General features: G+C 45.0%; 1 protein-coding gene across 2 annotated transcripts in view; it reads right to left on the bottom strand.

Annotated features, from left to right (window-relative positions):
• The window catches only part of FBXW4 (F-box and WD repeat domain containing 4), a 102,734-nt gene that overhangs the window by 57,273 nt on the left and 32,919 nt on the right, over positions 1 to 12,542 (bottom strand). Inside the window, exons 2-5 of one of the 2 annotated variants that reach the window (XM_004579939.4) lie at positions 11,084 to 11,179; positions 7,329 to 7,514; positions 6,740 to 6,872; positions 3,107 to 3,201 (exon numbers count right to left, since the gene is read on the bottom strand). In XM_004579939.4, coding sequence (XP_004579996.3) covers positions 3,107 to 3,201; positions 6,740 to 6,872; positions 7,329 to 7,514; positions 11,084 to 11,179 — 510 coding nt within the window. Of the gene's footprint in view, positions 1 to 3,106; positions 3,202 to 6,739; positions 6,873 to 7,328; positions 7,515 to 11,079; positions 11,180 to 12,542 lie in introns of both variants that reach the window. The other variant, XM_058672094.1, reaches the window with a different exon arrangement.

Consider the following 12,542-nt stretch of genomic DNA (forward strand, 5'->3'; position numbering starts at 1 on the left):
GTCACTGGTTCTAATCCCGGCGGCCCTGCTTCCCATCCAGCTCCCTGCTTGTGGCCTGGGAAAGCAGTCGAGGACGGCCCAAAGCTTTGGGACCCTGCACCCATGTGGGAGACCCAGAAGAGGTTCCTGGTTCCTGGCTTCAGATTGGCGCAACACCGGCCATTGCAGTCACTTGGGGAGTGAATCATCGGACGGAAGATCTTCCTCTCTCTCTCTCCTCCTCTCTGTATATCTGATTTTGTAATAAAAATAAAGAAATCTTAAAAAAAAAAAAAAAGGAACAGAGATAACAGTAGCAATAGACTCCAGTCATCTGGTGTAAAAACAGAATTCCAAATGCAAACTACTGTAAAAGGAGTCCAAGACAGCATCTGTAGAACTGGAGCAAAGCCCATAACAATCAACTGTGAGGCAGCCATACAACTATGATCAAAGAATTCACCCTAAAGCCAAAGAAACACACCAAAAGACAAGGTGACTCAGCAATAGCAAATGAAGAAAACACAAGACTTCTCCAGAGATGAGACACATCAAGGACTTCCAGAAAGTCTGACACACAACAAATGACTAGTAAGTGTTAGGGGCTAAAGTAGTTGGTGTCACTCTATGATAGCAATAAAATCAGAAAGCTAGGTCCTGGGGCTGATATTGTGGCATAGCAAGTAAAGCCACCACCTGCAATGCTGGTCCATCAGCTGGGAACTAGCTAAATAAATAATAATATACTCACCTACAGAATAATGGGTAATAATTAAATTAAAAAGAGGATATAAAACTGAAATACAGTGGGGCCAGGATTGTGGTGTAGCAAATAAAGGTGCCACCTGCAATATGTGCACCGCTTCATGTCCTGGCTGCTCCACTTCTAATCCAGGTCCCTGCTAATGATCTGGAAGAAGCAGCACCCTCATGAGAAACTTGGATGAAGTTCTGGACTTTGGCCTGGCTCAGCTCTGGCTGTGTGACTAGTTGGGGAATAGACCAGCAGATGGAAGATCTCTCTTTGCCTCTGTCATTCCTTCTCTCTCTATAACTCTGACTTTCAAAAAAATAAATGCTCTTGAAAAAAGAAAGCCAGGTCCTTCCCCAAATCTAGTATTAACATGGTGGTCACAGTTTACTGTGATCTCAAGTGCTTTCTAATGAGAAGGGCAGACTGTCCTCCACCTCTTCCAGTGACATCATACTCGAGAACTGCTGTGCTGTTGTCTATTAAGAGGTGGCCTAACACATTCTACAGAGTTTGCCTTAGTAGAGGAATCTGGGGTTAGGGGGACAGGAGAGATCCTGGCTCTGCTCGTTGGCGTCAATCCATATGCAGGAAACCCTTGGAGCAACTCCAGTCTTTAAGAGCTTTTCTTGGCCACCCAGCCTCCTGAAGCCAATGGAAATCCACAGGCAACTGCTAAGACAGTCACCTACACACCTATCACCTCCCACGGGCCGTCCCAGCTTCCTTGGATCTTAATACATGTCTAACCCACAGATCCCCAAGACTGGCTAATTGGCTTTACAAAGTACAGCGTTAGGAAGGAACTAAGGAGGAGACGAAGCTCAACAGCTCCTCTTTCCACCCTTGGCTCCCACGCACTCAGTTTCTTCACTCCCTGCTGGTCTTTCCTTCTCTCTTTCCTAGGATTGCTAGAATGATTTGTTCTGAACAGCGACAGGTTTATAGGTTAGCCGACACCTCTGCTCTGTGGAATTTTAATTAACTTCTCCCATCGTCAATATGCTAAGGAATGGGGTCTCCATTCTCTGGGGTCAGCAATGTGTTTCAGGTCCTGCTATATCAGCCGTCAAATTGAAGAATTAATGACGTGGCTAATCGGCTCTAATTCTTACAAGAAAAAAATTTGAAAGGGAGTTGTGGAAGAGAGCAGGAGGAGGGGTGCAGGCTCCATGGAGGGAGGAAAAAGAGACTGAGCAGAGCAGGAGGGGTGGGGCGGGGGTCATCTCGTTCATAAAACAAGTGAGTGACTTACTCCAGTGTTGGAGGGTGGCAGCCCTACAGCTTTCATTTTTCATCTGGGTGAGGAGTAAGGGGTGAAGGAAGTGGGGGGAAGACCCTGGATGAGTACTGTGACAAAACAGGTATGGGAGAGAGTCCATGGATCCTGCTGGGGAGGAGAGAGGCTCTGCCTTGGTTCCAAAAGAGCCTAAAAGCAGAAGTTAGGACACAGAGCTTACTTGCTCAGAGGTAAAGTCAGAGAAATACCAGTTGGGCAAAAGTGTAGGATACACTCATTATCAAAAATTCCATGTTTCTAGAGTGGCATTGAACCCAGCAGTTGAGACGCCCACCTCCCATAGTGGAGTGCCCAAGTTCAGTTCCCGGATCCAGCTCCTGACCCCAGCTTCCTGCTAATGCATACCCTGGGAGGCATGCAGTGGTAACAGCTAGAGTAGCTGGCTTCCTGCCACCCGTGTGGGAGACCTGGATAGGGTTTCTGGCTCCTGCATTTGGCCCTGACCCAGTCCAGTCAATCTTTGCATTTGGGAAGTGAACCAGAGGATGGAAGATTTTCTCTTTCTTACACTGTATTTTCCCTTCTCCCACCCTTCCTCCCTCCCTCTCCTTCCCCCTGCCCAAATCCTCCAGTCTCTCAAATAAACAAACTTCACTCCTCTGCTACAATTGTCCATGTCTCTGCTCCTGTACACACATCTTTGCATGAGGGCCCAACTGGACATAGGCTCCAAGCCTCTCCTGATGGTTCAGGCTGATAAAGGTCACTCCAGGGGCACAGAGTAGAGATGAAAGTTTGACTGGTACCATTATGTCTACTTGGGGAGCAAGTCTAAAGAGTATCTGCTCCGGAAGGTACACCCTTGCTTAACAGTGGGATTCTTACAGATTCCAAAACAGAATATTTTTCTGAACATTTTTGGGTTGGATGTTGAAGAAATCAGTCCCTAGGCAGCTATCTCAACCGCATGTGTGTGTATATATATATATATATAAGACTTGAGAAATCTAAATTTTCCAAGAGTATCTCAAAGCAACATAAAATACACTAGTGGCAGATTTTCCAGCTCATCTGATCTAGCAAACAAGCTGCATTAAGACATAGGACAAAATGATATTTAAAAGAATCTCCCTTACCTGAGTAATGGGCTGATAGCAATGGACCAGACTCGGTCTTCAGTCTGGATGGTGTGTAAGCACTGCCCCAGCCGGCCCGAGGCCAGAGGCCATACCTGGAAATGGGGAGAGGAGATGTTCTGAGCTTAGGAGGGAGAAAAGGTATATCAGGTGAGGTGACTAAGCCTAGGGAGATAGGCAAATGGAGACCCCTTTGGTCCTGCACACACAGCTCAGGGGTCAGCAGAGAGGCTGCTGCAGCTCTGCTGTCCTGCCACTCAGACATTCCAGCTCCCAGGGAAAGCCCTTACTTACTAGCCTATTTATACCAGGGTATCAGAAGCTTCTGGGCTGAATTTTGACTGAATAGAAATGGAGGGACGGGGTTTGCTTCTCTCAGCAACTTCCCCATGTTTGTGGATTGTGACCACTCCTAAGATTTGACTTTGGTGACAGAAAGGAAGGAAGATCAAGGTGCAGAAAGGGGGACTGCACACCAGCAGAATTAGAGAGAATAAAAAGAAAGGGGCAAGGGAAGGAAAGACTGGAAGAACAGACTTCAAAGAAAGAAGGTGGAGTGTTGTTGTTTGTTTGTTGATAACACGCAGTATCCAATGCTATTCATGTCAGCAGGGAATTTAGCACCTAGTGTCACCAAAAGTAGCAGAAAAGCTTAACTCTTTTAAGCTTCATATCTCCTACAGGTTAAAAATATTGCTTGGAACACATTATCTGGTTCCTATCAGTCAGGAATGTACATTAGCAGCCACTCTGGGCTTAACTCTAATCAACACTCCCAAACCCTCTCAGCAGTCAGTGCATTTAGAACTCTCCCATTAAGCATAGGGCTCCCCCTTTGCCTCACCCTCTCCCAGATGACACACACAGGGACATAAGCCTGTAACCAAACAGAAAGAAACCTCAAATCTACAAGGCTGTCCCCAGGCAGCAGACACAGAGAGGATCCTCAGGCTGCCAGATGGATCAGTGACCTCTCAAGGTCCCAGAGTGCTATAAGGGGAACACAAGAAATGCTGGCCGAACCTTAGAAGGAAGAACTTTAAGAAAACATTCCTTGAGTTTAAGGGGTAGGTGATGGAGTTGGGGGTGGCCCTCCCTTCTTAGGGTCACATGGTATCTCTTCCCTATAAAAAGAGAAAGTGCTTCTTAGAGTTTGTGTCTGAGGGGGGATGGGTAATTGTGAAGCTAATTCTTCCCAACACAGGGAAAAGAAATTAACAAGATGATCCTGAACAAGCAGAGCAGAAAACACAATGGGTAAATATCACAACTTAGAGGACCCTGATTCTGATTTACTTTTTGGCCTTTAGATCCTGTCCCCTTCAGCAGTAATGAGATAACATTTCCAATTTCCTCTGTTACACAGCCCCAGCTTGGAAGACACCCCTACCTTGTGCCTGACACAAACTCTGGGAGACACATTCTTGCTTTTCGGGTGGGGAGACAATAGAACTCTATAATAGAGTTCAAAATCTAGGAGCAATCCAGAATACCCCCAAATCCACTATGCTTGGATGCCTACAAACCATAAAACAAGGGTCCTGGTGTGGAATACTGCAGGAGTGGCACAGGAAGCATGCTGCCCATGTGGAGCTCCATTCTGGGCAAGTGGCCCCAGGCCACCCCAGGAGTGCATCATTCTCCAGGAACTGAGTATCATGGCCCAGGAGGGGCAGCAGTTGACAACAATACGCTGATTGCACCTCTCCCTTGATGGTCAAATTCAAAACAGACCCAACCCAGGAGACTCCAGAGGAGCACACATTTATATAGCCCTTTGAAAAGCCGACTTAGTGATATGTGCCAAGACCCTTAAGATGACCAAAGCCTGACTCAGTAATTTTGATGCTGAGAATCTATCCTGGGAAAATAACACCAAGACAAAGAAAAACCTAAATGGTAAATATTTCCTGCAGCCTGGATTGCAGAAAAACCACACACAGACTTTGGAATCTGACCAATCTGACATTGAATCCTAGCTGTTAACCTTTTATGTTTGATCTCAGGGATGTATTATAACTTCTTAGCCTCAGTTCCTCATGTGCTAAATGAGAAAGGTGACTATCTCTGGGTGCTAGTGTGCAAAAGTCAAATAGAAAGAACCAAGCCCAGGAACACAGTATTTCACAAGTACTGGGCATGGGCATTCTATGATAGTGGTCCTCATGACTAAAGGAAGAAACAGAATACACTTACTCACCCATCAGAAAAAAATGTAAATTATGGTTAATACATTAGGAAGCCATTAAAAGATGGCATGAACAATGGTAAATCTTATAAAATAGATACAGCACAGTATTCTGGGTATCCAAAGTCTATTATAAGCACAATTGTGTGTGTGTGTGTGTGTGTATGTGTGTGTGTGTGTAATGTACCCCAAAGGATAAAATGAAAAATGATTACATTTATAAAGTGCTTAGGACAATGCCTGGTTACAACCTATGATGTTACCAAATAGGTAAGCAAATTATTGCTTTGAGAAATGACTGAAGGAGAGTCTAAAGACATGACCAGAAGGTGTTAGAAGGAGATGGAAACATTTAGGTTGCACCTGCCACAAAAGGATTCTAGCAAAGGCCAGGATTTTCTCCACTTCCTGTGCTATATGCACTATCTCTGACAGAATACAAAGATTAACACAGAAAACAATCAAGGGAGGAGAAATGTACATAGATACAAGGGAATTTGTTTAGCTCCCCATCACACACATTAGCAATATTTCCACAAGGAGTAAGCACCAGAGGGGTGTGTAGAGTCAGAGAAGTTAGTTATGAAGACCAAAACTTCTTTCTCCCCTGCCTTCTCTCTACATGTCTTAGAGACCATTTGCTGACACCAACAAGCATTTTGCTCCTGTTAGCACTATGAAGCCTCCAGGTGCCAGGAAACAGCTAAGACACACCTGCACCTCCTGTACCACCAAGGGCCAGGTCTCTGTAGATTCTAGCTAGGGCTGTTGGACACAGAAATGAAGAGATAATTACTTCTTTTATGGATCGGAAACTATTTGACCCAGACGTGGATGAATCGGCTCCATAAAGCTGGGCCCACACTATCAGCTTTCTCTGACACCCTGGCCGATATTTGTAGACCAGGCAATTTAGCAATGACACAACAACCACCACCCTTTTCTCAACATCTCTACTGCTTATTGACCACACCACTCTCCAGAAATACAGCAAAAACTATTTTAATTATCAGCCTGATTACTTATAAACAAGGTGGTGAAAAATTAATCTCCCTACACAGGGAGAAAAAAAAAAAAACAAACAAAGAAGGAAGATTTTTAAATAAAACATTGGAGTCAGAACTCAACCCACAAACTTGAGGAAATTCAGTTCAGGGAGGAAAAGCTGGCCAGGCCTTCTGTTTTTGAGTTCACGCCACATTTCAAGTGAATGGCAAACTTCCCAGCCACTGTCCACTCCTTTCCCAGTGCAGCTGGCAGGGATGCCACCTGGCATGGCAAACCCACATGCCAGAGGCACATAAGTGAGTCCTTTATTGTGTCTTTTTTCTCCCTACCCCACACAGTAGTTTCAGCCAATCCTGGGACTTAAGGCTACATCCACCCTCTTGCACCCATCTCCCTACAGACAGGGTGAACAGTATGTAAAGGGGACACCACCTCACCTTGGCCGTTCTGTCCCTGGAGCCACTCACAATGATGCCCCCTTTGCAATCCACACAATTCACCTCCTGTTCATGAGCCGTGTACTTGACAGTGAAGGTGCTGTGAGTCTTATGAATGCCAATCTTCCCATCTCTAGGAGAGAAATGAACCCACCCCAAGCAAGAGCCAATTATTCTCTCTGTAGGGAGAGGCAAGCCTATAGAAGCAACCCAAGTCTGCAATGATACCCAAATTTGCCAAGTTTTAGGTAATTCATCCCAATAACGTGCTGCACTTTTAGATAACTTATCTTCTTCAGCTCACTTGGTGCTGAAAAGAGCTGAGAAACAAAAAATTTTCTGTGCAGAGTATCAAAACCAGCTTCACTTTTCATTAAAAGTTCTATTTCCTTCTCCAGTTGACCCTATAAACTGCTTCTGGTAAGTCTCTCCACATCTCTACTTTAAACAGCAGGGGAAGGGAACAGGGAACCACTACCTCTTCTAGGTTTCCTCTTCATTCCTTTGGAGTTAAGACAGAAAAGTCAGAACCTGCAGCAGGTCCCTGAAGGGAAGGAAGACGGCGGCAGAAGAAACGTGCAGCACTTACCCTCCTGCACTGATAATATGAGAGTCGGCTAGCACAAAGTGGCAAACGTCCTCATCATGACCAGCGAAGACTCCCAGTGGCCGACGGTTCAAGCTGGCACCATCTGGACGGAACTGGTAGGCCAGGATGAAATTAGCCTGGGATACATACAGAGAATCATCCTCTAGTTGCATCCAGGGCATCTGACTACAGAAAAATAAGAGAATTCAAGAATCATCAGGTTTCAGCAAGAAAACCTGAATCAAATCATTAAGAAGCTGACAAATCCCCATTGCAGCAAAGTTAACACTCTACACCTTAAGCCAATCCTGTTTTGAAACTACCTACCCCTGCGAAAACTAGAGTGATTAAGCTTTGTGATGAGTCTCTGGATTTTCTAAAAAAGTCAAAATTAAAAGACCAAATAAAGACCCAGCACAGTAGCCTACCAGCTAAAGTCCTTGCCTTGACTGTCCCAGGATCCCATATGAGCGCCGGTTCTATTCCAGCAGCCCCATTTCCCATCCAGCTCCCTGCTTGTGGCCTAGGAAGGCAGCTGAGGACAGCCCAAAGCCTTGGGACCCTGCACCCACATGGGAGACCTGGAGGAGGTTCCTGGTTCCTGGCTCCCGGCTTCGGATTGACACAACACTGGCCATTGTGCTCACTTGGGGAGTGAATCATCGGACGGAAGATCTTCCTCTCTGTCTCTCCTCCTCTCTGTATATCTGACTTTGTAATAAAAATAAATAAATCTTTTTTTTAAAGATTTATTTATTTTTACTGGAAAGGCAGACATACAGAGAGGAGGAGGGAACTACTACCTCTTCACCTCCAAGCAGCCACAATGGCTGGAGCTGCGCCAATCCGAAGCCAGGAGCCAGGAGCTCTTCCTGGTCTCCCACGTGGGTGCAGGGTCCCAAAGCTTTGGGCCATCCTCGACTGCTTTCCCAGGCCACAAGCATGGAGCTGGATGGGAAGTGGAGCTGCCGGGATTAGAACCGGCACCCATATGGGATCCCGGTGCGTTCAGGGCGAGGACCTTAGCTGCTAGGCCACTGTGCTGGGCCCAAAAATAAATAAATCTTTAAAAAAAAGAAACAAATAAGTATCATTTTTAATAGGAGAAAGCTTAACATCTGAATAACTAGACACCTGGACTTTTCGTAGGTAGGTGAAGCTTACAAATTTTAATGACCTAGAGAAATCTTCCAGCTAGGTAAAATAACTCTTTCCTTTGGCATCTTCACTGATTAGAAGTTTAGTGGTTAAGTTTCAAAGACCTAAGACACTCTTTCCCAAAAGCTCAATTAGCAATGTGGTGGGGGAAAAAGAAGTCTGTGTCCCCTTATGAAGTCCCATTCCCTGTCCAACTAGAGCAAAGGGGCCATTTGTAAGTGAAAGGAGAAAGGCTATAGGAAAGGTTGCTAATGAGCTGATTAGATACCTAGATCTTCTCAGAGATACCTGTGTAAGAGGGTACCAGTGGCAACAGAAAGCCAACTGTAGTTCAAGGGCTAAAGACAAATTCAGCTCTCACAGGCAACTAATAAGAGAAATCCACAAATAGAGATTCCCTTTACACTCTGAAGGAGAAAGACAAGTTAAAATTACTGCACTAAAAAAAAAAGAAAAAATTACTGCACTAAGGGTTGGTGCAGAGGCTCAACTAGCTAATCCTCTGCCTTGCAGCACCAGTAGCCCATATGGATGCCAGCTCTAATCCAGGCTGCTCCACATTCAATCCAACTTCCTGTTTATGGCCTGGGAAAGCAGCAAAGGATAGATTAAGTCTTGGGACCCTGCACCCATGTGGAAGAAGCTCCTGTCCCTTTGCCTTCAGATCAGCTCAGTTCTGACCATTGAGGTTATCTGGGGAGTGAACCAGTAGATAGAAGATCCTTTCTCCTCTATGTGAATCTGCCTTTGGGAAAAAAAAAAATGCCAAAAAATATTTACAGCACTGAGGGCCAGCACAACAGTGGCAGCTGTGGCATGGAGAGTTAAGCTGCTTCACTTCTGACCCAGGTCCCCACTAACGTGCCCAAGAAGATTACAGCTAATGACGCAAGTGCTTGGGTCCTTGCCACCACGTGGGAGACCCATCTGAAGTTCCATGTTCTGGCTTCAGCTTGACACAGCCTCAGCTGTGGCAGCTATTTGGGAAATAAACCAGCAGATGGAATATGTGTGTGCGTATGTAACTCTGCTTGTCAAATAAATAAATCTTTAAAATAAATTAGTTTTTTTTTTTTTTTTTTTTAAGAAATCACAGGCCTGTATCATAGTACAGAGTCCATCTGAAGAAGAAGGGAGGCTGCCAGATTCCAGGTTCTGGGCTGAGGACTAAGTTCCTATTCCAGGTAAAAAAACAGCAGCCCCCGCCTCCATGCTGCTCTACAATTGTGCCCAAGAAAAGCACTAGAATGGCTGACTCATCCTCACGGACAGAGACATATTCTCCCATGGCCATGCCTGTCTGAACAGACTGGGCAGACTGCTCTGTGTTTCTTCCCCAGACTCCTTAATAAGAGTGTCATGGGAATGTGGAAAAGTCCCACAAATTGACTTGACGGCCCATTAAATGCAGCTTGGACTTTGTAGTAAATGAATTTCTCTCATGAGGCTTTTACAAGTGTATGCATATATTATATGGAACATGTGTAGAGTGCATACAGGTTTCTGAATTTCCCATTCATTATGCACATTCCTCTGAAACAGCCCCTACATGAGTGTGTGGCACATGCAAGCAGGCAATAAGCAGCAGAGAAGGGAATGCATGTGTTGAGAGCCATCTGGTAAACAGCCACTTGCCTAGGACAAGAAACCGGGTTCACGCCAGGTGAACAGTGGAGAATCCCAGGGCAGCCTGGTAACTGTTCTGTGTTTCTATTTGCCAGATTGGTTGAAATCAGCCCAAAATGACAACGTCAGGGACAAAACATTGGTAGAGAAATAAAGCCTTCACTATAAAAATCCAGATTCCTCTCCTGCAGTTTCTCGGCTGTCACCACAAGCATCCCTATACAATTCAGGGCAAATGGTGTCAGTGAAGCCAGCGGAAGGTGGACACAGCAAGAGGGAAAGGCACAGAGGAAGAAAGTCCGCCTCTTCCTAGCAGCACAGGTCCAAGTCAACCTGGGAGGAGAAGTTAGGAGGTTCCCTATCACTACAACCCATCAACAAAACACCCTCAAACAGCACCCTTGAACTCATTTAGCATCCATGAAGCACAAAACCTGTGGCACTAGAAGAGCCACAACATTATCTACACTTCTTGGTACTTCTCCTAAGCTCTATTTCCTATATCTTCCCACATATATCCAAACCTTTAGATCCTATTTTGTTTTTTAATAAAGAAGCAAGCCAAAAGAGAAGTAACTCCCTAAAGGGTCTATAGCAAACTAATGGTAAAACAAGATGGATGGAAATACTTGGTTTTACTTATTTCCTTTCATGAAGTGAGTTAACAGGTTACCTCTGAGTTTTGGGATTACAGATAAAAATTTTTTTTGTTCTTTAGTATCTATTTTAAGATATTTCCACAATAAACTTTTTAATGATCATAAGAAATGAAATTTGCTAAAATAGCGTACCTTTCTAATAACTGTGTTTTTCAATGTGAAAAACAGTTGTCCTTCTTTTTGGTGTCTGAGGATCTCCAATGCCAGCCCACCTGATATAGCCCAGTCCCTCCCCAGCTGGGACCAGCTTTTTCATGGACCACTATGCTTTCCCGTTCCAGGCAGCTTTGTTACAATCCAGAGGTTACTTGCCTGCATTTCCACTTCAGTAGTATCCCTTCTCGGCAGCGCCCCAGCTTCCAGTTCTGAGACACCTTCACCCGCTCCTTCACAGGGACACTGGCCATCCTAAGTCCAGACATAACAGATAATGCAGTTACTACCACTCCTTGGCAACCACAGAGGATTCTCTGATTTTACTGAGCCGGGATTCAGCATATCCAGAATATACCCAAAACTGAACACTCTGCTCTCACCCTGTTATCCACAGCTGCATTTGCTCAAGTTTTTACCTACAATAAACCATTACCCCAAAATATTAAATGAACAATTTCATAATTAAAACATCTGTAATTTTTTAAAGAATTTTTAATTTATAAAAATGCGGGGTTAGAACCGGCGCCCATATGGGATCATGGTGCATTGAAGGCCAGGACTTTAACCACTATGCTATCATGCCAGGCCCTCATCTGTAATTTTTTTAAAGATTCATTTTATGTTTATTTGAAAGAGTCAGATGGGCTCGAAGTCCTTTCCTTGCATGCACCAGGATCCCGGCAGCCCTGCTTCCCATCTAGCTCCCTGCTTGTGACGTGGGAAAGCAGTTGAGGATGGCCCAAAGCCTTGGGACCCTGCACCCACGTGGGAGACCTGGAGGAGGCTACAGGCTCCTGGCTTCAGATCGGCGCAGCTCCAGACACTGCGGCCACTTGGGGAGTGAATAATTGGAGGAAGATCTTCCTTTCTGTCTCTCATCTCTCTGTATATCTGACTTTCTGATAAAAATAAAATAATCTTGAAAGAAAGAAAGAAAGAAAGAAAGAAAGAAAGAAAGAAAGAAAGAAAGAAAGAAAGAGAGGGAGGGAGGGAGGGAGGGAGGGAGGGAGGGAGGGAGGGAGGGAGAGAGAGAGAGAGAGAGAGAGAGAGAGAGAGAAGAAAGAAAGAAAGAAAGAAAGAAAGAAAGAAAGAAAGAAAGAAAGAAAGAAAGAAAGAAAGAAAGAAAGAAAGAAAAAGTAAGTCAGTCACAGACAAGACGGACAGACAGGTCTTCCACCCACCAATTCTACCAGTTCACTCCCCAAAGGCCACAATGACTGGCACTGAGCTGATCCGAACGCAGCAGACAGGAGTTTCTCCCACATGAGTGCAAGGGCCCAAGAACTTGAACCATTTTCCACTACTTCCTCAGGCCATAAGCAGGAAGCTGGATCAAAAGCAGAGCATCTGGAAGTAACCCATGTGGGATGCTGGCTCCATGGGCAGAGGCAGCAACTTAATCTGTAATCATGGCACCAGCCCCTGTAAGGTTTTTTGATATTTTTATATATTTTTTTAAAGATTTATATTATTTTTATTGCAAAGTCAGATATACAAAAAGGTGAAACAGAGAAGAAGATCTTCCATTCGATGTCCCCAAGTGACAACAACAGCCGGTGCTGCGCCGATCCAAAGCCAGGAGTCAGAAACTTCCTCCAGGTCTCCCACGCAGGTG

The sequence above is a fragment of the Ochotona princeps genome, chromosome 13 (genome assembly GCF_030435755.1).
Source record: "Ochotona princeps isolate mOchPri1 chromosome 13, mOchPri1.hap1, whole genome shotgun sequence".
Classification (NCBI taxonomy): domain Eukaryota; kingdom Metazoa; phylum Chordata; class Mammalia; order Lagomorpha; family Ochotonidae; genus Ochotona; species Ochotona princeps.